General features: G+C 32.8%; 2 protein-coding genes and 1 pseudogene across 2 annotated transcripts; all 3 read left to right on the forward strand.

The window, feature by feature from the left end:
* Window positions 1–5,682: 5,682 nt before the first annotated feature.
* On the forward strand, window positions 5,683–12,753 carry LOC107935961 (uncharacterized). Its single transcript, XM_016868589.2, has 9 exons — window positions 5,683–6,189; window positions 7,605–7,790; window positions 8,913–9,005; window positions 9,708–9,890; window positions 9,962–10,064; window positions 10,157–10,342; window positions 10,498–11,699; window positions 11,862–12,256; window positions 12,336–12,753. Exons 1-9 carry the CDS (start codon window positions 5,941–5,943, stop codon window positions 12,394–12,396), a joined length of 2,658 nt encoding a protein of 885 aa, XP_016724078.2. The 5' UTR covers window positions 5,683–5,940; the 3' UTR covers window positions 12,397–12,753.
* Window positions 12,754–14,325: 1,572 nt separating this feature from the next.
* LOC107935962 (uncharacterized) lies at window positions 14,326–20,929 on the forward strand. The gene is made up of 9 exons (XM_016868590.2): window positions 14,326–14,977; window positions 15,815–16,000; window positions 17,113–17,205; window positions 17,862–18,044; window positions 18,116–18,218; window positions 18,312–18,497; window positions 18,648–19,849; window positions 20,026–20,420; window positions 20,499–20,929. Exons 1-9 carry the CDS (start codon window positions 14,729–14,731, stop codon window positions 20,557–20,559), a joined length of 2,658 nt encoding a protein of 885 aa, XP_016724079.2. The 5' UTR covers window positions 14,326–14,728; the 3' UTR covers window positions 20,560–20,929.
* A 1,286-nt stretch (window positions 20,930–22,215) lies between these two features.
* On the forward strand, window positions 22,216–25,642 carry LOC107935947 (serine/threonine-protein kinase WNK3-like; annotated as a pseudogene).
* The last annotated feature ends 1,382 nt before the right edge of the window (window positions 25,643–27,024 follow it).

Raw genomic sequence — 27,024 nt, forward strand, 5'->3', positions numbered from 1 at the left:
TATTAATAAATAAATTCCTTTTGCTTTTATTTTATAAAAATTTAGAGTTGTATTTTTTTATAATATTTGGTTTACTTATCGATAAAAAGGTGTCACCCTTTCAATTGTATCAAATAATTAACAGAAAAAAGAAAATTACAGATTTAATAATTTATATAATTTATATGGTAAATGAAAATTTTTTTACTGGAAGTTGAATTATGTTTCGTTTTTTCTATTCAAAAAATGAGTAATTTAAGTCTTATACGTTAAATGATAGAGTAAATCAGTTATTTTGTCAAAAAAATAATCCATTTTGACTATTAAAACTTAATTTCTGTATATTAACATGAGATATACATAGTATGTCGTTAGGGGCGAAGGTAAAAATTTTTAGAATTAAATTGTATATTTTTACGATAGTAAAAATACAAATTTAGCATTTTTAATAGCTTATATTTTTATAATTTTAAATGATTAAATCAAATTTTTATAATTTTTGGGTGGTCAAAGTACAATTTTACTATTACTAATTTAAAATTTTATAAATTATAAATGATCCTAAATAATAATAAAAAACTATTTTAGAGGGGTTGGAGCCCCTGTCAGCCCCCCTGAATTCGTTACTGCATGTCGATATATAACTATATGATTATTTCGTCAACTACGTCAATTTTTAACAGACTTTTATCGAATATGGTCTGGTTTAGTCTTTGTTCTAATGTACAGGGACTAGTTTACCTATTTATTTAGTAAACGGAGCAAAATACAAATTGACTCATATTATAACGGGGCTCTTTGATACTTTAACCTAAAATATATTTATAATTGTTACAACACAAAATACTAAGAGTACTTATTGTTAACAGTTGTGATTAATCCATTTGTTGCAAGTACTTTCCAAATAATAAAATGGTTAGCCAATAAATGTGCTCCATTTTAAGGGAGAACAATTTCCTGTTTTAATTCAAAAAATTAATCTATTCAATTTTTTCAATTTTAGTTTAGTCGTGTAGGGTAGGTTGCTCGTTTCTTACCTCAATTTAATCAATTAATTCGATCGATTATTGGATTTTAAATGTCAAAACTAAATCTACCAAAAAATATAAACTTTTTTATATTGTTTTTAAATTAAGTAAAATAATATTTATATTTTTATAAAATATAATAAATATATAACCTTATAAATATAACCCTATAATCTCAATTTGATTTAATCATTTTCTCAATTAAAGTCATCCATACAATTTTTTATATTAAAATTAATTAAATCAAATCAGAAAAAAAAATTGATCAAATCGATTTCTTTATTTTTATAAGCGGGAATTAAATATGATTAATGGAAGCAAGCACTATGACTATGGCAATTATTATGATAAACACAAATATTTGTGATAAGTCATGGATGGTTTTGTTCAATACAATTGGTGGCACCTGATAAAAGGGCATGAAGAGCATTAATTGAGAGGTCCCACCTTTTCCAAAAGACAAATAATAATCATTTTACCAAACACGACAATGGATCCTATAATATATATCCAACTCGACACACTTGCATGATGACGTGGCATCAAACAATACGTTGTTTCTGCAATGCTGGATAAGGTGGTTCAAATTTCACATTTATAAATATACATGGCATCATTATTAAAGTATATTATCTTTCAATTTATGAATTACAGATAAATTATGATAGTTTTAGATATTATGTCAAAATAAATAGACATAATTAAAATTTATAAAAGAATATTTAAATATATATAAATACATGTAATGTTTTTTACTACGGAATGCTAACATATACATATATATCAACATTTTCATTCAAACAGAAGTTTAGTGCTTGATTGCAACTTTGAACAATATGTACACATGGCAACTTCTAAATTATGCGAAAATTGTAACTTTATATTACTTTAGTATATATATGATGTAAGTTTTGATTATGGCAAAATTTGATGTGATTCGAGATTTTAGGTTCGAGTTCTATTAAATACAATTTCATATATAAATCTTTAATTTCACTAAATGCAATTATTATGAGTAGGTTTGGTCTGATTTTTCGTTTTTTTATGAGCTTTGTGATGTATAACGAGTGAATATGACTCCTAACAACACGTGAGTCCTTGCCAACATGGGCAAATTTAGGGGTAGGTAGTTGCCATTCCCCCACCTCTCAAAATTAAGAAAAATTATTTGTAAGTCCCATGAAATATTATCAAATTATAAAATAGTTCACTCGTACTCAAGATTAGGGTTTGATTTATAAATTTGCTTGTGTGGTAACGTAGTGTGTGAAAAAAATACATTTATTGATTGAAATTATTTTAAAACAAGTTGTATCTTGTTGTTTTAGTAACTGGACTTATTTAATTAACAATTTGAATTTGAATTTGCGGATTAAGGTAAAAATATATTTAAAAAAGGCAAAAAAGTATAAAGTAGTGTTGTTTGAATTGGATTGTATTGATTGATTGGATCGAGGATTGACTTGAAGAGTGAATTTGAACCGGTTAAATCGAGAACTGGTATGAATTGATTACAAAACCGATTAAATAGAAATTTATAATTTTTTAATCGGATCATTAGACAAATCAAACCGATAACTTGCCATTTCGACTATCATAGAAGATATTCACGCAATAAGAAAATAATACTTTTATGATCTTATTTATTTGGTATAACTTTTAGAAGGCCCTAATACTTTGCTTTTCTGTTCTTTTCTTCTTTTTTTTTTACGGATTTAATCTATCTACTATAATTTGATCATTTATGGTCAATTGGTCATTCTCTCTCCAAAAAATATGTACTCCATCAAATAATATGATGTGTTTTCTTAAAGTAAGTGATGACGTGGCATATATACACGATACACAAATTTTAATTTTGTGTAATTATATATATAAAATTTTGATTTAATTATAAGATTACAATTAATTAACACCGTTATCGCTGTAGTAACATTTTATGTTTGTATATTGTACACATGAACACTTATATTAAACTAACATGAAAAATAAATAGACGTGTTTTTTTTTTCTAAACGTGTACATTTGAATTAAGATAAAAGCTTCAAGTTTACAATTGAACCAAAACTAAAAGTTTACGTATATAACTGCGCTACATTGAATTGAAATTCACTGGTAAATTTGAGATTGATTTCTTTTTTTCAAATATACAAAGAATTTTGATTGTAAAAAAAAACAGCTAAATTGTATATTTGCATGATTAAAACAAATAATCAATGCCAAATTATTTGATAGAATTAATGAAAAAATAGTCTCAAAATTAAAAATACATATTTTGAAAATCAATACAATATTAAATCCGTTAAAAACACACAATACAAGGACCTTTTACAGAATTTAACCTATTTATTCTGTTTCCCATAGTTTATTGGATACAATGAGCCCTTGAACTCTTAACTGTGGGTGATTCTGGCCCAATCCAAATCTTGAAACAATCACGTGCCCATGCGTGGATGGGTCACGTGATGTTATCTCACAATTAGTAATTTATTTTTATAGTTTTCTTATAGAATTTCAATATATTTTTAGAAAAATTTAAACATTTCGAATATGTTTTATTAATTTTATAAGATCTTAAATATTTTTTTATATTTTTATAAGTTTATATTAGTTTTCATAGTTTTATTATTTAATACTTTTTATATATTTTCTATTTTTAATGGTTTTTTGTAGTTTTTTTATGATTTTGATATGTTTTTGTGATTTTAATTTTTTATGAGAAAAATATTAGAATAAACCATAAGCTGCCATGTGTCATCATCTAATTGGATTTTCAATTTATTTTAATCGTCAATGTAATCAATGATGAAAACGGTTACCAGAAAAACTTAATTAATTAGATGTGAAATTAATACATTTCTTAAAGAATTTTGTGATATAAGCCTAAACTACCATTGAAAAGTGTTATAGTTTATGCTAAATAATGATATATTAATAAATTAATACCTTAAAGTTATTGAAAAGGACACATAACAACTTTTAAGGTATTTTCATTGTTAATTAAAGTCATTATTAAAAGTGTTCATTGGTTGGATTAAGTTGAAACCCGGTTTCAAAAAAAAAAATATTCAAGCTTGAACTTAAGTCCTACCCGCTTAGACACGCTCAAAAGACTCGTTTTATTGTTCAAAAAATCAATAAAAATATTTCTAATTTAATTTCAACTATAAAAATATATAGATATTAATATATCTTTTATTTTTTTATTACTTTTAAATAGTAAACCCGCTTTGACTCAAATCGAGTTGGCCCGAGGTTGAAAAATATGAATACCTCTAATTGAAGTCCTAGGTCATTAGGTATTCATGTTCGAGTTCCTCCAGGAACAAATCTAAGAGGCAAACAATGGCCTTGGCTCACCAAAATGATAAAATGGCATCGAAATACTTCTAAAAGAATTATAAAAATATAAGTTAGTACAATGATAGAATTGCGTTTTAACCTCCCAGAAATTTATAATTTAAAATTATCTCCCTAAAATAATTTTTTAGCTTCACCCCTAAATTTACCATGCACATTAGTCAGAATTGACGTATAGATCTTCGATACTAACATAAATTTACAATGAGCGAGTTCTACTTAATTCTATACGATTCTTCATCTTTCGTACTCGAAAATGCATTTGTATTGTACTTGTAATAGTAATAAACCTTCACAAAAATATATAACAATATTTTATCTCGTTTATCAAGAAAATATTATTATTATGAAGATTCTTGTATTATAAGTCAAATTATTGTCCCGTTTATTAAAAAATGGGCTATTTAGTCTTTATATGTTAGATCAAATAACAAATTGATCATTTCGATTAAAAATTCTATTTATTTGTGCTAATAAAAATTGGCGTTGCTAATAGAATAACTAAATATGTCATGTGTACTTTATGTTGACGTAAAAAGATCATTTTTTAATAGTATATTTCGATGAAAATTTTAACAATTTGACGAAATTGCTATTGATCTAACATACATAACCCAATTTGTCTATTTTTTGAACAAAATGAGTCAAAATGTAATTCAGCTATTAATACAGGAGTTTCCATGATGTTTTTACTGTAATGAAAAATCTATATAACTGTATATAAAAGTACGAGTTTAGAAAGAATTTTGAACTACGATAATACCTAATTTTTATTTTAGAATTATTAGTTGAAGAAAGTTGAAATAAAATGTATGCATTTAAAAATAATTATAATTTAATAGAAATTACAATAATTACATATTTAAAAATAAAAATTTAACTATATTAATTATCACTTAATTAATATTAAAATTAATTAGTTATTATTTTGAATAACTTAACTTTCTATTAATTAATAAATAAAATTATATTAAAAATGTTTTAATTATTATTTAAAAATTTTCTATTATGATATTTAAATTGATAAATTAATATATTTATAAAATTAAATAAATAATATTATTTTATTTTAATTAATATAATTAAAAGTATATTTAAAAAAATAATTAAATATTAAACACATAAAATTAAATTCTAATATTACAAGTTAGTAATAATAAAAAAGTTGAACTATCGTCATTAGATAAATTCCTAAAAGAAAAAGGTTTAAAATAACTCGTGATAGCACACTTTTAGATTCTACCTTTTTACAACCATTAAATTTTTTTCCCCAAATTTCAATAAAAAGAAAAAAGAAAAAGATAATCCACAGTTTTTCACCGTCGTTTTGTCGTATTTTTCCCTGTCGTTTTATTTCCTTCCCCTTCCCCTTCCCCCCGAAACCCTGATCGTGAATAACAATAACAAAAAATAAAACGTGTTTTTAGATCAGAAGGGACGTTGGTTTAGGGCGGCGGCGGCGGCGGCGACCTAAAGCGAGTTGAATGATCGGACGTTCCGTTGAGACGTGAAGCGGCGGAATTGTTTTTTCCGTAGGGAGGAAGAGGGGTGGCTGTTTTTTTTTTTGTTGTTGATGTTTTTGATGGGCGATCTCCGAGATTGGTCGCCTGAACCAAACGGCGTCTCGTCAAGAGACAGGTATTCATCGTCATCATCTTCATCATCGAATCAAACGGGGATTAGTGCGGAGTACTGGAGAAAAGCCGAGGAAGCAACGCAGGGGATCATAGCCCGTGTCCAGCCAACTGTTGTTTCCGAAGAGAGGAGAAAAGCGGTTATCGATTACGTTCAGAGATTAATTAGAAATTATCTTGGTTGTGAGGTTAGGTTTTTGAAGGAAAAAAAAACATTAATTAAGTTTTCAATTATGCTTTTTATTTATTTAAATGGATAGAATGTTGACCTTTTCTCGAAACTAGTAATTTAGGTGGAAAATGGAAATGGCTACCGTATTTGTTATATTTACTAGTACAAGAATTTTCAGGATGGAGTGTAAGTTTTGAACTTAATTCTTGTGTAGTTTGGAGTAACCTATGATAAAAAATTATTAGTATTTGTTGATAAAATAAAAACTAAGAATGGTGGTGGAAGAACCTCTAATTCGGCTTAAGATAATGTGGTTTCCGACGAACTGAAGCTTCATTACTTTAGTATATTGAAAGTGGGGGTGTTTGTTATTGTTAAATCTCCATCATTCTTTAATAACCATGTGTCTGTTATAGATGGAAACTGTTAATAAGGCTTAATACTTGTAGAAATAGATGAAGACTCGGTTCATATACGTTACGTTATAGCGGAGTACTTAAAAGGAATTACCTATAACGGTAAAATTCAGTTTGGAAATTTTTCATTTAATGTTTGCAGCTGAAAACAATCTGGCTGTTAATGGTGATATGACACATGCATTTTTTTTTCAGTAATATGGTGATAATTGTCTCGTATATAGTTTTTGTCGTTTTGCGGTCATGGTTTTCATAGCTATCGATTAGTGTGGTCACGAACCTAAGAGCATTCATTTGAATTAGCTATCGGTTTGTACAGATATTAATCCCATAGCTATCGGTTTTCCTGCTTCAAGAACCTCTAATTCGGCACAAGATGATGAACTAAAGCCTCATCACTTTAGTATATAGAAAGTGGGGTGTTTGTTATTGTTTAATCTCTATCATTCTTTACTAATCAAGTGTCTGTGGTAGATGAAAACTGTTAATAAGGACTAATAGTTGTTGTAGAAATTGACCAATATGGAAATTGCAAATTCTCGACCACATGGATGAAGCTTTTATCATGTTAATGTTCTACTTTTATGAATATCACATCCAGCCAAAGTCTCTCCATTGGGAGTTAGATGTGATAATGGGGCTATTCATTGGGTGCTTTTGAGTATTTGACATATGTGATTGACCAAACTCGGTTCATTTATATTACGTTATCAATGCGTGTTTTAAACTTCAATTTAACGGAGTACTTAAAAATAATCAGTTGTCATGGTAAAATTCAGTTTGGAAATTTGTCAATTGATGTTTCCAGCTGAAAACAACCTGGCTGTCAATGACGATATGACTTATACATTTTTTTTAAGTACTATTGTGATAATTGTCTCGTATGTAGTTTTTGTCGTTTTGCTGTCCTGGTTTTCATAGCTATCGATTGGTGTGATCATGAACCTAAGAGCATTCACTTGAATTAGTTGCCAGTTTGGATAGATCTTAATCCTTTAGCTTGTATTTATTACAGGTATTTCCATTTGGGTCAGTGCCCTTGAAGACCTATCTTCCTGATGGAGATATTGACTTGACAGCCTTCGGTGGCTTAAACTTTGAGGAGGCTCTGGCAAATGATGCTTGTTCTGTCCTTGAAAGAGAAGATCGTAACACTGCTGCTGAGTTTGTGGTGAAGGATGTTCAATTAATTCGGGCAGAGGTTTTTAACTTCAACTGATATGATTCTTTAGATCTTTGCTTAGTCAAATTATTTGTTTTCTGATGCATAAGAGACTAACCTGTTTACATAAGGTTTACTTCATTCTTTATTCTTTTTGTTGACGTTTTACATCTATTTTTATTTTCAGTTTTCCCTCCTTGACTATTATTTTAACATTGTTATTAAGTAGAAAATGCAGCAGGAAAAGGTCTTGATGCATTCACATGTTTTTACCTTTTCAATTTAATGAGTGCTACTTCTGAAAAGCAAGAGGACTAATGATATCTATGCTCTGACCAGATAGCGGAGTTATATTTTTTCCTCACAAGACTAGAAGTAAAGCTTTTAAAAAGTTTATGAATTTATATTTTTCAGATATTATTCCAAGCTTTAGTAAGAGTTCACTCTTCTTTTTTGCATTCTGATATTTGTGACTACCATTCATTTTATAAATATTGGATATAATGGTTTTTGCGGCCAGTTAATTGTTTTCTCCTAAATAAATACTTTCTTATAGCTTATCAGGCTGTTCTTATTTGTCAAAATATGGACTGTGGTATATAGAACTTTTTTCTTCTTTAATTGATCTTGCTGAGGCCTCTAAGTGAGCAATTGTTTTGTTGGTTGTTAAGGTTTTCCTTCTTCTCCTTTCTTTGATTTTAAATTTCATTTACTCAGTAATTAATAAAGTGATTAGAGATACACCCCCTTGCATGATTTACATCATACTGTTATGGAACAACCGAAGGGATGCTCTAATTGCATTCACAAGTATACTATTCTTTCTCATCCTTTCCAGGTTTTTGTGCAATTCAAACATTACTTTGTCGGTTATCGCGTTTTAGATTGAGAGATAGGTCTATGCTTTTGCCTTTTTAATGGTCTACAAAAAGGCAAAAATAATTTACTACAGAAATAAGAAAAGTAGGTATTCCCACAAAACCTAAAGAGGCATCAGGGAACTTAGTCAATCAGCAGCCCAACCTTGGTCATTGTAACAGTTTAGAATTTGGATGTGAATGAATTTTCTATATGCTTATGTTATTTGTTACAGTTTTTGATTTGGAAATCATTTGTATCATATGTAATTGGCCATGTTAACTTTGGCTTCTCTGGTGGCAGGTTAAGCTTGTAAAGTGTTTAGTGCAGAATATTGTGGTGGATATCTCATTCAATCAATTAGGAGGACTATGCACCTTGTGCTTTCTTGAGCAGGTAGGTTTCATCATAAAAAATTTGGGTGTGAATGAAAGCTGTTTTTCATACAAGTTGGTTCAGTTCATTTTCAAATAGAAAGAAGAAGGATATGCAATGTTTAGTTGCTAGTATATATTGGAAACATTTTGATGCAGACACACGTCTTTATGTTTTTTGGTTTTGGATCTTTTGGTATGTTTTTTGGTTTTGGATCTTTTGGTGCCTTCTAGTGTCTCTTTTTCATTTTTTGGAAGTAAAAAAAGATGCATCCATTGCATTGGTTGAGAAACTTGAGGGATGAATATTCTTCTAAGATCATTGAAACTTTACTATGTCAACTGAGGAAATTTACCCGATTACTTCTGCAATATTTATATTTTATTTAGTATAATTGACAAATAGTTTTCTGTTTTCTTTCCCTAGTCATTGTCAGTTTAATATCTCTATCTCTTTCTTGTGCGCAATAAATAGATGACAATACCTCTTTCCTTTCCTCATTTCTTTGCTAATGTTTGCCAATCGATGTTATATTTAGATATGGACTTCAGATCTCTGCTATTCAATCTTTATTTATTTATATCTATGTTTATATTTATATTTGCATTTGCACATACTGGTAGAGCTAGCATGCGTACGAGGGTGGCTAATTGGCTGTATGATATTGCAGTAACCGGAAATGCACCTTTATAAAAAGTTTTAACTTCGCTGATAATGTTACAGGTTGATCGTCTTATTGGAAAAGATCATCTATTTAAACGTAGTATTATACTTATCAAGGCTTGGTGCTACTATGAGAGTCGTATTCTGGGGGCTCATCATGGCTTGATTTCTACCTATGGTTTGGAGACTTTGGTGCTGTACATTTTCCATCTATTCCATTCATCCCTAGATGGCCCTTTGGCGGTGAGTACTGCAGGATTTGGGCAGTTTAAACTAACTGATTCAATTACTTTAACTGATTGAATATATTGCAGGTTCTGTATAAGTTTTTGGATTACTTTAGCAAATTTGATTGGGAAAATTACTGCATTAGTTTAAATGGTCCAATCCCTATATCCTCCCTACCAGATATTGTGGGTAAGCAACTATATTTTTCTTTCATGCCACATCTTGTTTGTTCTACTCAATACAAGATTAAGATGCTTATTTCATTATCTTTTATTTTGCAGTTGAGACACCTGAAAATGGTGGGGGAAATTTGCTGCTTAGCAATGATTTTCTCAGGGAATGTGTGGAAACATTCTCAGTTCCATCAAGGGGATTTGACGCTAATTCACGCATATTCCCTCAAAAGCATCTAAATATAGTAGATCCTCTAAAAGAAAACAATAATCTTGGTCGCAGTGTGAGCAAAGGTATTATCTTTTTTCCATAGGCAAATGCCATTTTTCTTTTGTTTAACTCAGAACTTTTAAGTCTTGAGAATTGCTGAAATATTTCTTTAGATATTGTGATTCTTGAACTGATTTAGAGGGATAAAAGTTAATCATGGTGTAAGTTTTCCTCTCAGGGAACTTTTACCGAATAAGAAGTGCTTTCACTTATGGGGCTCGGAAGCTAGGGCAGATCCTTTCCCAGTCTGAAGAAACCCTAGGAGATGAACTTCGTAAGTTTTTCTCGAACACTCTGGATAGGCATGGAAATGGACAGAGGCCTGATGTTCAAGATCCTGCTCCATTGTCTAGATTCAGAGGACTTGGTGCAACACCATCAGTGTCAGGTACAGAGTCATGTCAAGAAGATCAAAACTTCTATGAATCAGAATCTTCAAATTCAAGTACTGTGACTGGGAATTATAGATCTTCTGATAATGAGGGATCATTGTACAAAGTCAATAATGGTAATATGTCTGAGAGGGAAACAGATGTTGGTATAACCTTTAAGGAGCCACAGGGTTCTGCAAATGCATCAAGTATTTCAGAAATCCGTCTCACAGGGGATGCTAAAGACCTGGCAACCTCCAGAATTCAAGGTCTTGTAATTTCAAATGATGCACATAAATCTTGCCCTCCAAATGCAGCGGACGGTTTTCTCTCATCAAGTACTGTAAGGCATGCACCTCATCTCTATTTTTGTAACTTGTCTTTGGATAATGGAGAGATAAGAAATGGAAATGTGGAGTGCAAACAGTCTGAAAATTCTGGTTTGTCTGAAGAGAATGCGACTTCTGGTATTCTTGGTGAAAGCAGTGAGAAGATGAGTGCTGATGTACATGGTGATCACAGTGAGAATCTGTCAGTTTCTAGTAGAGGGGTTCAGTCCCCTGTTGGACCGAAGAATCATCCATTGAGTTTGAATTCTGCTTGGTCATCCGAGGATCTATATCCTGGGTATTCTAGTAATCCAGCTTCATGTAATGCTGCTCCAAGTCAGGAACTTTTGAGCTCATTGTCTGATCTCTGTGGGGATTCCGATGCTAACATACGCAGTTTGAGTTATGGCCAGTGGTGGATTGACTATGCCTTTAGTGCAGCTGTTCCTCCAATGTCTTCACCTTTGGTTTCTCAGTTCCAGAGCAAGAACTCATGGGATGTAGTACGCAAGTCAGGGCAGTTCAGGCGAAATGCAATTTCCCCAATGAGTGCCAATGGTGGTGTCCCTCGACAAGCCTACTATCCTATTAACCCTCCAGTTCTACATGGTTCTGGCTTCGGAATGGAAGAAATGCCAAAGCCTCGTGGAACGGGGACATACTTCCCCAATCCTAATACGGTATACTCATTCTAATCCTTTGGATTTCTGGTGCAAACATGCAGCCTCATGATGTTGTTTTGCCATTGTTTGTTTTACTACTACCGATATTACTATTATTTGTTAAAGTTTCTGTTGGGCCTTGTTGCCACAATGTGGTTTTATGTTTAAATATTTTTGCAGAACTATTACAAGGATAGGTCCTTGGCAGCAAGGGGAAGGAACCCAGCATCGGCAAGATCTCCTCGCAACAATGGCCGTGCCATTACATCCCCAGAGTCAAATTCACCAGAGAGAAGCAACCGTGAGGTGGCACAAATGCATTCAGTAAATCAGGGTGTTGGAAAATCAGGGTCATCGGAACTCCGCCACTCTGGTTCTGAAAAAGCATTATCCCCTAATTCCAATGGCTCAATGCATCAACCAGACAGGCTTGTAGAATTCGGGTCAATGAGGGCCCTACCTTTGGTTCCAACCTTTACAGAAATTGGCAAGCCGCATAATCCAGGATCTCCTAACGCTCAAAACTCAACTGGAATGGAAAGGCTAAAATCAGCCGCGAGCATGGATCAGGACAGGTTCGACAATTCATTGTTTCCATCTAAAATACGTATTACTATTCTCTGTGCCTTTTTTCTTACTTCTCCTAACATGCAGGATACTTGTACAATCATTCCATTTAAAAAACGAAGAAGATTTCCCTCCTTTATCCATCTGAAAATCACCGAAGAATAGAGACAGGTAAAAACGCTAACAAAAGCCACAAAGCCTGAGCCCTCAGCTCGTGTGAATATTGCTCTCGGAATATAGCCATATTCCGAAGCTCGTTTACATGTATGGAGTTTGATTAGTTTTTGTGTGGTTCAAAGGCATATAATGTACATTTCAACTAATTTTATTTTGGTCCCTTTTTAAATCTGGTCGTAGCTGTACTTTTTATAGTGAGTTATTGATGTATAGGATTGTTGAATTATGCCTTCTCTTTTGTTGTTAATTTTGCCCAGGTTTTGATATCTTTGCCACTGGTTTTCTGGCAAAGAAAAAAAAGTATAGAAGCAGATATTGTTATTGCTTATTGTTGATGTAACTTTATACTGTCAAATAGTCTTCTTTTAGCTGTCTATAATGTTGTTTTATTAATTTGTTGTTTACCTATTAAACTGACTTGACCTTCAACATTTATAAAATTTATCAATTTAGTCTTTAACTTAAAAAAGCAATTAAAGATTACTTTTAGTTCTTTATAGTTCATTAGCTAACTTATGTGAAATATTAAAGAAAACTTATGTGAAATATTAAAGAAAAGAGTATCCTCTTTTAAGTCACTTGCAAAAAGAACTTTAAAAAGTTAAAATAAAATATAAAAATAATTTAAAATCCAAAAAAAATAACAACATTAAAAATGTTATTTCTTTTAATGATTTACAGTAGAGATCACCAATACACTAAATATAGCATTTAGAGCATGGAATAGTGAATAATTTTTCTAAGCCCAAAGCATTACAAATTATTTAATATATTAAATCTAAAAATTACCTTTTTTTGTAATTTTTATGTTAAATTAATATATTATTCTCAAAGACTTGATTATTTAATTAGCAAGTAATTAAGTTCCTTGAATTATTTTTGTAGCAAAATATATACTAAATTTGAATATGGCAAACCATATAAACTGAATAAGGCTATAATATTATAAATATCTTTGAACTCTGTGTATTGGCTCGATGGTTAGAATGTTTACCGTTTTGAATGTGGTTTGAGTTCAAGTCACTCTAATTACGTTGCTATTAGGGCTTTACCCTCTTCATGTAATTCACCCAAAATTTTTTTTCCTTTAATTTAGTTTATGCTAAATAAGGTATGAGTTATTATCCTTAATTTATTTCTTTTAAAAACAATCATAACCAGGTTTAGAATAACTAATAATATCCCATATCTTTACAATATAATAAAATAATATTCAAGTTTTTTTAAATTTATTTTAATAAAAGTAGTCAAAAAATATTTTTTTAAATATTACCTAAAGACACAATTTATGTAATAAAAAACACACATTACTGGCATTTGCATTGTTGGTTAAGACCAATGCTAGAGGCGTTCATTAATGGAGTTAAGTTGAAACTTGATTTCAAAGCTCAAGCTTTACTTGCCTAGACATGCCCAAAATAACTCATTTTACTATTCAATAAATAATAAAAATATTTTTATTTTATTTTAATGATAAATATAAATATAAATATAAATATAAATATAAATTTATTTTTTTATTAATTTTAAATAGGGAAATGGGTCACTAAAATAAATCCAATATTCAAAATATAAACATCTTTAGTTAAGGTTCCAGGTCAATAAATTTTCAAGATTGAGTTCCATCAAAAGGTGAATTTAAGGAATACGCAATAATTTTATGTCTAAAATGATATAAAAATTATAAAAATATGAATTAGTATAATAATAGAATTGCACTTTAACTACTAAAAAGTTATAATTTAAATTTATCGTCTAAAATAATTTTTTGACTTAACTCTAAAATATATTTATAATAAAAAAAAATTTCACCAAAATATAACAAATAAAAATTTGCATAGATTTTACAATAAATTTAAATTCTTTAAATTAAGACAAATAGTAGAAGGGCAATCAAGGCCCAGCCCAGTCCTAAAGGGAACAAACCCTAACCACCACTGTTTCCAGCCGCCGCCGTGATCGCACACTTTTAGATTCTACCTTTTTACAACAATCAAATTTTATTTTTCCCCAATTTCAATAAAACGCAAAAAGAAAAAGATATTCCACAGTGTTTCACCGTCGTTTTGTCGTAATTTCCCCTGTCGTTTTATTTCCTTTGTCTCTCCCCCCCCCCCCGAAACCCTGACCGTGAATAACAATAACAAAAAAATAAAACGTGTTTTTAGATCATCAGAAGGGACGTTGGTTTAGGGCGGCGGCGACCTAAAGCGCGTTGAATGATTGGACGTTCCGTTGAGACGTGAAGCGGCGGAATTGTTTTGCCGTAGGGAGGAAGAGGGGCGGCTGTTTTTTTGTTGTTGATGTTTTTGATGGGCGATCTCCTAGATTGGTCGCCTGAAACAAACGGCGTCTCGTCAAGAGACAGGTATTCATCGTCACCATCTTCATCACCGAATCAAAAGGGGATTAGTGCGGAGTATTGGAGAAAAGCCGAGGAAGCAACGCAGGGGATCATAGCCCGTGTCCAGCCAACTGTTGTTTCGGAAGAGAGGAGAAAAGCGGTTACCGATTACGTACAGAGATTAATTAAAAATTATCTTGGTTGTGAGGTTAGGTTTTTGAAGAAAAAAACATTAATTAAGTTTTCAATTTTGCTTTTTATTGATTTAAATGGATAAAATGTTAGCATTTTCTCGAAACTAGTAATTTAGGTGGAAAATGGAAATGGCTACCGTATTTGTTATATTTACTAGTACAAGAATTTTTAGGATGGAGTGTAAGCTTTAAACTTAATTCTTGTGTAGTTTGGAGTCACCTAAGAGAAAACATGATTAGTATTTGTTGATAAAATAAAAACTAAGAATAGTGGTGGAAGAACCTCTAATTCATCGTAATTAGGCTTAATAGTTGTTGTAGAGATCGATCCATTTGGAAATTGCAAATTCTCTATCACATGGATGAGGTTTCTACAATGTTAATGTTCTACCTTTATGAATGTCACGTCTAGCTAAAGTCTCGTCCATTGGGAGTTAGATGTGATAATGGGACTATTCATTGGGTGCTTTTGAGTATTTGACATCTGTGATTGACTGAATGCGGTTCATATTTGTTACATTACAGCGGAGTACATAAAAGGAATTATCTATAACGGTGAAATTCAGTTTGGAAATTTGTCATTTAATGTTTCCAGCTGAAAACAACCTGGCTGTTAATGACGATATGACGTATACATTTTTTTTCAGTAATATGGTGATAATTGTCTCATATATTGTTTTTGTCGTTTTGCTGTCTTGGTTTTCATAGCTATCGGTTGGTGTGATCATCAACCTAAGAGCTGTCTTGGTTTTCATAGCTATCAATTGGTGTGATCATGAACCTAAGAGCATTCATTTAAATTAGCGATTGATTTGTATAGATATTAATCCTTTAGCTTGTATTTATTACAGGTATTTCCGTTTGGGTCAGTGCCCTTGAAGACCTATCTTCCTGATGGAGATATCGACTTGACTGCCTTCGGAGGCTTAATCTTTGAGGAGGCTCTGGCAAATGATGTGTGTTCTGTCCTTGAAAGAGAAGATCATAACACTGCTGCTGAGTTTGTAGTGAAGGATGTGCAATTAATTCGGGCAGAGGTTTTTAACTTCAACTGATATGTCTCTGTAGATCTTTGCTTAGTCAAATTATTTGTTTTGTGATCCATAAGAGACTAACCTGTTTACATAAGGTTTACTTCATTCTTTATTCTTTTTGTTGACATTTTATATCTATTTTCATTTTGCGTTTTGCCTCCTCAACCATTATTTTAGCATCGTTATTACGTAGAAAACTCAGCAGTAAAAGGTCTTGATGCTTTGACATGTTTTCCCTTTTCAATTTGATGAATGCTATTTTGGGAAAAGCAAAAGGACTAATGATTTCTATGCTCTGACCAGATAGCAGAGTTGTAGTTTTTTCCTCACAAGAGTAGAAGTAAAACATTTAAAAAGTTTATGAATTTATATTTTTCAGATATTCCAAGCTTTAGTAAGAGTTCACTCTTCTTCTTTTGTGCATTCTGATATTTGTGACAACCATTCATTTTATAAATATTGGATATAGCGGTTTTTGCGGCCAATTAATTAATTTCTCCTAAATAAATACTTTCTTATAGCTTTTCAGGCTGATCTTATTTGTCAAACATGGACTGTGGTATATAAAACTTTTTTCTTCTTTAATTGATCTTGCTGAAGCCTCTAAGTGAGCAATTGTTTTGTGGGTTGTTAAGGTTTTCCTTCTTCTCCTTTCTTTGATTTTAAATTCCATTTACTCAGTAATTAATAAGGTGATTAGGAATACTTTCTCATCCTTGCCAGTTTTTTGTGCAGTTCAAGCATTACTTTGTTGGTTATTGCATTTTAGATTGAGAGAGATGTCTATGCTTTTCCCATTTTAATGGAATAAGACTTCCACTTTTTTCCGTTCTGCAAAAAGGCAAAAATAATTTACTACAGAAATAAGAAAAGTAGATATTCCCACAAAACCTAATAAAAGAGGCATCAGGGAGCTTAGTCAATCAGCAGCCCAACCGTGGTCATTGTAACAGTTTACAATTTGGATGTGAATGAATTTTTTATACGTTTCCATTATATGGGATCTACTTCATGGTTATTATTTAAGATGGTTTATTATTGTAACAGTTTACAATTTTGAAATCTTTTGTATCATATGTAGTTGGCCATGTTAAGTTTGGCTTCTCTGGTGGCAGGTTAAGCTTGTAAAGTGTTTAGTGCAGAACATTGTGGTGGATATCTCATTCAATCAATTAGGGGGGCTATGCACCTTGTGCTTTCTTGAGCAGGTAGGTTACACCATAAAAATTTAGGTGTGAATGAAATCTGTTTTTCTTACAAGTTAGTTCTGTTCATTTGCAAATTGAAATAAGGATATGCAATGTTTAGTTGCTAGTATATATTGGAAACATTTTGATGCAGACACACTTTATGTTTCTTGGGTTTGGATCTTTTGGTGCGTTTCTAGTGGTTCTTCTTCATTTTTTGGAAGTAAAAAAAGTTGCTTCCATTCCATTGGTTGAGAAATTTGCAGGATGAATGTATTCTTCTAGGATATTTGAAACTTTACTATGTCAAGTAAGGAAATTCACCTGATAATTTCTGCAATGTTTATATTTTATTTAGTATAATTGACAAATATTTTCTGTTTGCTTTCCCTAGTCATTTCCAGTGTAATCTTTCTCTTTCTCATGCACAATAAATAGATGGCAATACTTCTTTTCTTTCCTGATTTCTTTGCTAATGTTTGCCAATCTATGTTATATTTAGATATGGACTTCAGATCTCTGCTATTCTATCTTTTTAAATGTTTATATCTATATTTGTATTTACCCATACTAGGAAAGCTAGCATGCATTTGGGGGTGGTTAATTGGCTATATAATATTGCAGTAACCAGAAATGCACCTTTATAAATAGTTTTTACTTTGCTGATAATGTTACAGGTTGATCGTCTTATCGGAAAAGATCATCTATTTAAATGCAGTATTATACTTATCAAGGCTTGGTGCTACTATGAGAGTCGTATTTTGGGGGCTCATCATGGCTTGATTTCTACCTATGGTTTGGAGACTTTGGTGCTGTACATTTTCCATCTATTCCATTCATCCCTAGATGGCCCTTTGGCGGTGAGTACTGCAGGATTTTGGCAGTTTACACTAATTGATTCAATTACTTTAAGTGATTGAATATATTGCAGGTTCTGTATAAGTTTTTGGATTACTTTAGCAAATTTGATTGGGAAAATTACTGCATCAGTTTAAATGGTCCAATCCCTATATCCTCCCTACCAGATATTGTGGGTAAGCAACTACATTTTTCGTTCATGCCAAATCTAGTTTGTTCTACTCAACACATGATTAAGATGCTTATTTCATTTATCTTATATTTTGCAGTTGAGACGCCTGAAAACGGTGGGGGAGATTTGCTGCTTAGCAATGATTTTCTCAGGGAATGTGTGGAAAAGTTCTCGGTTCCTTCAAGGGGATTTGAAGCTAATTCACGCATATTCCCTCAAAAGCATCTAAATATAGTAGATCCTCTAAGAGAAAACAATAATCTTGGTCGCAGTGTGAGCAAAGGTATGGTCATTTTGCCATAGGCAAATGCCATTTGTCTTTAGATATTGTGATGAATATTTTGGCAATCTTGTTGAGAGGTTTTCAGTGATTCTTGAACCGATTGAGAGGGATAAATCATAAATGTTAATCATGATGTACGTTTTCCTCTAGGGAACTTTTACCGAATAAGAAGCGCTTTCACTTACGGGGCTCGGAAGCTAGGGCAGATTCTTTCCCAGTCTGAAGAAACTCTAGGAGATGAACTTCATAAGTTTTTCTCGAACACTCTGGATAGGCATGGAAATGGACAGAGGCCTGATGTTCAAGATCCTGCTCCATTGTCTAGATTCAGAGGACTTGGTGCAACACCATCAGTGTCAGGTACAGAGTCATGTCAAGAAGATCAAAACTTTTATGAATCAGAATCTTCAAATTCAAGTACTGTGACTGGGAATTATAGATCTTCTGATAATGAGGGATCATTGTACAAAGTCAATAATGGTAATATGTCTGAGAGGGAAACAGATGTTGGTATAACTGTTAAGGAGCCACAGGGTTCTGCAAATGCATCAAGTATTTCAGAAATCCGTCTCACAGGGGATGCTAAAGACCTGGCAACCTCCAGATTTCAAGGTCTTGTAATTTCAAATGATGCACATAAATCTTGCCCTCCAAATGCAGAGGATGGTTTTTCCTCATCAGGTACTGTAAGGCATGCACCTCATCTCTATTTTTGTAACTTGTCTTTGGATAATGGAGAGATAAGAAATGGAAACGTGGAACGTAAACAGCCTGAAAACTCTGGTTTGTCTGAAAGGAGTGCGACTTCGGGTATTCTTTCTGCAAGCAGTGAGCAGACGGGTGCTAATGAACATGGTGATCACAGTGAGAATCAATTGGTTGCTAGTAGAGGGGTTCAGTCCCCTGTTGGACCGAAGAATCAGCCATTGACTTCAAATTTTGCTTGGTCAACCGAGGATCGATATCCTGGATATTCTAGTAATCCAGCTTCAAGTAGTGCAGCTCCAAGTCAGGAGCTTTTGAGCTCATTGTCTGATCTCTGTGGGGATTACGATGCCAATATACACAGTTTGAGTTATGGCCAGTGGTGCTATGACTATGCCTTTAGTGCATCTGTTCCTCCGATTTCTTCACCTTTGGTTTCTCAGTTCCAGAGCAAGAATTCGTGGGACGCGGTACACAAGTCAGTGCAGTTCAGGCAAAATGCAATTTCCCCAATGAATGCCAACGGTGGTGTCCCTCGACAAGCCTACTATCCTATTAACCCACCAGTTCTACATGGTTCTGGCTTCGGAATGGAAGAAATGCCAAAGCCTCGAGGAACAGGGACATACTTCCCCAATCCCAATACGGTATACTCATTCTATCCTTTGGATTGGGCTTCTCAAACTTAGTCTGCTGTAAACATACAGCATCATAGTGTCATTTTGCTATTGTTGGTTTTACTACTACCGATATTATTATTTGTTAAATTTTCTGGTTGGGCCTTGTTGCCGCAATGTGGTTTTATGTCTAAATCTTTTTGCAGAATTATTACAAAGATAGGTCCCTGACAGCTAGGGGAAGGAACCCAGCGTTGGCAAGATCTCCTCGTAACAATGGCCGTGCCATTACATTCCCTGAGCCAAATTCACCAGAGAGAAGCAACCGTGATCTGGCACAAATGCAGTCAATAAATCAGGGTGTTGGAAAATCCGGGTCTTTGGGACTCCGCCACTCTGGTTCTGAAAAAGCATTATCCCCTAATGCCAATGGCTTGATGGATCAGCCAGATAGGCTTGTAGAATTCGGGTCCTTTGGAGCCCTACCTTTGGCGCCTGCCTGTACTGAAACTAGCAAGCAGAAAAATCCAGGATCTCCTAACACTCAAAACTCAACTGGAACGGAAAGGCTAAAATCGGTCGCTAGCATGGGTCGAGACAGGTTTGACAATTCATCTTTTCCGTCTGAAATATGTAATACTATTCTCTGAGCCTTTTTCTTACCGCTCCTAACATGCAGGATATTTATACAACCATTCCATTTAAAAAACGAAGAAGATTTCCCACCTTTATCCATCTGAAAAACACCGAAGAATAGAGACAGTAAAAACGCTAACAAAGGCAAGCCTGAGCCCTCAGCTCGTGTGAATATTGCTCTTGGAATATAGGCGTATGCAAGAGCTCATTTACATGTATTAAGTTTGATTAGTTTTTGTGTGGTTCAAAGGCATATAATGTACATTTCAACTAATTTTATTTTGGTCCCTTTCCTGAATCTGGTCATAGCTGTACTTTTATAGTGAGTTATATTGATGTATAGGATTGTTGAATTATGCCCCTTTTTTTGATATCTTTGCCACTGGTTTTCTGGCAAAGAAAAAAGAGTATAGACGCAGATATTGTTATTGATGTTTGTTCATGTAAGTTAGACCGCAAAATAGTCTTTTTTTAGCTTTCTATAATGCCTGTTTTTGTATTTTTGATTCATCGGGAATTTGTTTTAGTATTCAAACGAGCCGATTAGGTCTATTAACAAGTGAATTCTTCCTAGTTTTTTTTTTTTAATCTCAAAAGCTGGCCTCTTTATTGATAATTAAACAAAGTAAAAAGACAATTAAATGAACTTTCAGTCAAAAGGAAAACACGAAAAGGAAACCCTCAGCCATGAAATTCCAGCCTCCTGCTGCTCAAACAAAACATTAACAATACTGAATATAGAGCAATCAAAACAAAAAATAGGGTCTTCGAATAGCAAATCCTCACTGTCCTTCGAAGAGAATTTAACAGTTCTACGATTCTACGGTGGGTCATGAAGTCTACAGTCTTCTGCAGCTGCTGCTTCTACCAACACTTGAGCTTCTTCGATCTAGAAGCTATTCTCATCTCGACTTAAACCCTCTTATGCAATTACACGTGCTGTTTTGCTACCAGATCCGCCGCTTCTACTAACACTGGAGCTTCTTCGATCTAGAAGCTATTCTCATCTCGACTTAAACTCTCTTGTGCGATTACATGTGCTGTTTTGTTACCAGATCGGCCAATGAAGTATCATAAAAATCAAATAGATTTGTGTTATAATAAAAAGGAAATTCTGATATAGTAATGACCTTATCATGTATCTACTCTTTGATTTTATGAAATTATACTGTACTGGATAGAGCGCCTAAGGGAGCCCAAAACCAGAAATAAAATTACAAAACAGAACAGACCCAAAGAAAATAAAAGAACCGAAAAGATAAATTCCATCATTTCACGCATTCATCGCCCATACCAAGAGATAGCAGTTTCCAGAAAAGAAAAAAAAAACCAAAAGCCTCTTCTCTGCTACCCAGAGAGCTCGTCCATACAGCAGATTAGTTGATACATTGTTATACTTTCTACTCTCTTCTCATTGAGTATTGTGTAAATGCTAGGCCTTGAACCTGTCACTTGAATTTTAGGGAACAAATTAATGTGATTGCACCCAAGTTCCGGAGTTAACATAACATTTAGCAAGAGATGCATACAAGTTTGTGGTAAATTGTTTTATTGATACTAGCTGGGGGTAGCGGGAAAAATAGCTCATGCGAGCCTCACACTAACAGGAATCAAACTAGTCATTCTCTCTCTCTCTCTCTCTGCAAATGCTGCAATTTGCATTTGTGTCCTTCCATTACCAACAGACTTACCCACCGTTTTACAACCCAACCCTATATATATTCTCTTCTTCCTCCTCTTCGTCATTTTCCTCATTGTCCATGGAGGAAGACAATGAAGAAGATGATAAAGAGGAGGAGGAAGAAGAGACAGCTAGTGATGATGAGACCATGGAGACAAATGGGAAGAGCTGTAAGAGGAAGGTCCACGGAGAAAGCTTCAAAACCCAGACAGCAAAGAAACCAAAGCAGAAGAATGATAAACAAAATACACTTTACAAGCCAAGTAAGGGAAAAGAAGTAAAAAAAGCTCCAAATGGTCTGTTCAGAGGTGAGCTATAGTGTTATTGATTTAACTTACTAAAACCAAACTGACCTCAAACTCAAAGTGTTTAGCAGCTTTAGTTTATAAAAAGTGTTTAGCAGTTCATTTAATACGCAATAAAAAACATTTTTCGTTGTATATTGTGGAAAAAAAAAACAAACCCTTGTGTATAGAGGTATTGTAAGAAGAAATCTAATTTGGTTTATAAAAGCATACTTTTTATTTCTTTAAAAAGTAAAGAAACCAAGGAGTTGAGATGTATAACAATCAAAATTTTAGACAAAACTGAAGTAATAATGTGTCTGCTACTACAGCACGTCTCTTTTTTGTTGCTATAGCATGTTTTGGTTTTTTTTTAGAGTTTTTTAGTTTGGTTTTCTTGGTTTTGGCGACGACGGTAATTAGTTTTGATACAGGTCTATAGAGAATGAATTGGCTGGCTTATCGTTGGAAGACGAGAAAGTAGAAATTTTACAGGCTCAGAAGGAATTTGATTCTGCGACGGTGGTATTTGAGTTTTGCCTACTCTGGTAGGATGCTTTCTTACGGCATGTGTAATCCACTTTCTGGCGATGAAGAGCACGATCACGAATCTATGACATCCTGTTAGAGAGGTCCATATCTTAGTTCTGAAAGAGGAGGTTTTTGTCTTGAATAAAATAAATTTTTTATAAGATTCATGTCAATAATTCTATATAAAATAACCAAAATTTTTAAATAAAAAAGAGTATAAGGATTTAATGTCTTAAAATCAAAGTATTTTAAAAGAATTTGAAACCCTTTAACACTTGTTTATCTTTAAAATAAAAACTTAAATGGTATCGAAAAATTACTACTTATATTATTAAATTAGCCCTTGAATTATATTTTAATTCTCACATTTATTCTTAATTTTTTTTTGTTTGATAAGAAGTGGTAACTCAACTATGAATTTAGTATTGTACTCACACACAAAAAAAACTGTCAATTTAGTGAAAAGTATACATTCTTATTGGCAAAACTGATATGTTTTAGTATGAGAATTAAGGTATCAGAGGGGAGTTTATTAATAAAGCCATATAAAATTGAACTAGTTGATCCATTCATTTGGTCAACGACTAACTCACTGAAAAGATTCTTTCATTTTCCCTGGAAATTTTGGACAACATTTTTTTTATGTTAATCTCTTATGTATGTATGTATGTATGTATGTATGTATGTATGTATATATTCATACAGTTCAGAGAGATTCTGGGTAAAGGAGCAATGAAGAAAGTGTACAAGGCATTTGATGAGGTCCTTGGAATGGAAGTGGCATGGAATCAAGTGAAGCTCGCCGATGTTTTCCGTTCACCGGACGAATTACAAAGACTTTACTCTGAAATCCACCTTCTCAATTACCTCGACCACAGTTCCATCATGCAATTCTATGAGTCGTGGATCGATATCCATAGAAAAACATTCAACTTCGTCAACCGAGATGTTCACCTACAGCACCCTTCGAGAGTAAAACCGCATTTAACTTAACCGTCAATCCAACGAAACCTTATTCGTAGTACCATTTTCTATTACGTAATCATACAGGTATCGGCAGGGGCGCCAGCGTGTCGATATACGAGTACGTTGTCTAGCTTATCCCCATTGCCATGATCCTCCAGTGATACATAGAGATCTCAAATGTAATAACATCTTTGTCCATGGTCACCTCGGACAAGTAAAGATAGGTGATCTCGGATTAGCCGCCATCCTTCATGGCTCGAAACATGCTCATAGTGTTATAGGTACGCCGGAATTTATGGCACTGGAACTATACGAGGAAGAGTACAATGAGCTTATAGACATATACTCCTTCGGTATGTGTATGTTAGAGATGCTTACTTCCCAGTATCCGTCTAGCAAGTGCTCGAATCCAGCTCAAATCTACAAGAAAGTGACTTTGGTGAGTTGATTTATCGGTTTTGTTAACACGGAATTCAATCTATGACATATTCTTTTAACTTTGTAAGTCATTCAAACAAGGTTAGAGATGGTGAAGCTTGGAGATTCGTAGGGAAGGGAAATGCCTCGACCATGTTTCGAAGAGATTGCATGCTTACGAGCTCTTGCTCGATCCATTTTTAGCCTCAGATGAAGAGAATTCGCCGAAGTTTCTGCCATTCCCATGTGTCTTGAGCCAAAAACAAAATATGTTAATTACTGCCACAATGGACCCTGCTGATGATAAAATTTTTCTCAAAGTGCAAATTATAGACAATGAAGGTACTATGGTATTAACTTGTTACTTTGATATGTTGTTTATAAGACCGATCTAAACCCGGGTTTTGTAGGTCATGCTCGGAACATCTATTTTCCGTTCGATATAGTGAACGATACTGCAATCAATATCGCCTCGGAAATGGTTAAAGAATTGGAGATTAATGATCGGGAGCCATTGGGGATTGCTAATATGATTGAAAAGGAGATATCTTCCCTTATCCCCCAACTTGGAAAGACTGGGGATCCTATTGAATTCATCACCGACACAGCTTCGAGTACGATGACGAAGATAATCGTATAACTAAATCTGCCATCCGTTCTATACCGTCTCCTCCCATTCCTCCCATGTCTCCCTCCCAACACCTGTTTCATTGTACGAAACACGTTTTCGTCATGGGAATGACGCAGATTCAACTTGCTCTACGAATTCGTTCCGATGCTCTAGTATGAACTATACGAAGATGACTTCGATTCGAATCTCCGACAAGGTAAGCTTCTTGACATCCCGAAGACTGTCAAGTCTACGAGGTTTTGTCTATCAGAAAGCACGAGTTCTTACAGCTACAAGCAATACGACGCTCAACCCGATTCATGGAGATCTTTGCACATAAACGGCCAGCGAAAGCTACCAAAGATCCGTTCACTCGTCGACATAGGTAGCCGCTTCACCATTACGTAACGGCAAAGATAAACAAAAGGCGCTTGTTTAAAGACCATTGGAGCCGTCGAGAACATTGGATTTCAGGAACCGGCCAGAATGGAAGGATTTCAAGATCATTAGATGGTAAAGATCCAATTCATCAAATCTCTAATGTTAAATATTATAGTTGTTTTGTGGTGTTTTTCAAGATGATTAGTGATAAAGCATATATGCATAGTGGAGCATAATGTGATTCTTTGTTGAATCGTGTGACAAGTAACTTGGTGCATTTGAATTCATGCATTGTGACTACATAAAATATACTTCGATTGAAAACAAAATTGAGTGTATAATAGATTTATTTATCCAAGTGTTGAGTTAACCGTTCGGATTCAAAATCCCGTTAAAATGTAGGAGGATTTAGACAAAATAATGAAACTTGAAAAATATACTTTAAAAAAGAAATTAAATTGATTCAAAATATAAGTAAGATTTTGATAAAATTAAATAATGAATTTTAAAAAAATTGAAGGAAACTTGAAGTTCAATGAAGCTTGACAATAATGATGATGTCGTCGGTTTTGACAGTTCATTATTTTAGTTAAAATGTCAATGTTTGGAGGCACTGTTTACATTTAATGATTTAACACATTAAAGATTTCAGTTCATCTATCAACAATCATAATCATATCATATATATTTATATTATATTTATACTATAATATAAAAATTATATCTATATTATTATTTAAAAGTTTGATTGAATTCTCGTTATTCATCAATCACTATTTAGTTGAAATATTATTAAAAAATATTTTCACAAAGTGTCAGATATTGGTATAATTTATAATGATGCTTTTATTTATAGATAAACTACACTTAAAGTCCCTAAACTATTATTAGTAAGTTTACGTTTTGGTCACTTAATTTAAAAAAGTTACAAAATGATCATTGAACTATTCGAAAGTTTTCATTTAAGTTACTGAACTATTAAGTTTTTTTTTTGTTTTTTTTTTAAGTTTGACTACCGAGCTCCAAGTGACTATTCGACGATCGGTACAATGGATCAGTACCTATTGACAAGTAGAACATACCTTAGATTCAAGTCAATCTGATGGTTAGTGTCGAAAATTAGAGAATAAAGTTGTTCGGAATTTTGTTCATATATTCATAACGTTCAAAGTTGTTTAATGAAAAAAAAAACTCAATTGTAGAAGAGAAGGGAAGGAAACCTTTTTATTAATGCAAATGATGCGAACAGAGAAGGTCATACAACAACAATTTTAACATCCCAACAACTTAAATGAAAACATTAGAATAGTTCAATGACTATTTTATAACATTTTAAAGTTGAGTGACCAAAATGTAACCTTACTAATAGTTTAATGACCTTGGGTGTAGTTTACCCTTATTTTATTTGTATTTTTATATCAAATCTGGAAAAATAAACACATAATATGATTTAAACCTATGATTTATTATTTTGAAAAAAGCCTAATTTCAATTTTATATTAAATTTTTATTAATATATTTGTTGCATAACTTTTTAACTTAATTATTATTAAAATATTTAATTGAGTTGATATTATAACTCACACTCAATTGCAGATGACCAAAAAATAAATTTATATTCAAATTTTATAAAAATACAAAATAAAGTGTATAAATAATATTTAACATAATTCAATTTAACATATGAAAAGTGTTAGAG

The sequence above is a fragment of the Gossypium hirsutum genome, chromosome A02 (assembly GCF_007990345.1).
Source record: "Gossypium hirsutum isolate 1008001.06 chromosome A02, Gossypium_hirsutum_v2.1, whole genome shotgun sequence".
NCBI classification, from domain to species: domain Eukaryota; kingdom Viridiplantae; phylum Streptophyta; class Magnoliopsida; order Malvales; family Malvaceae; genus Gossypium; species Gossypium hirsutum.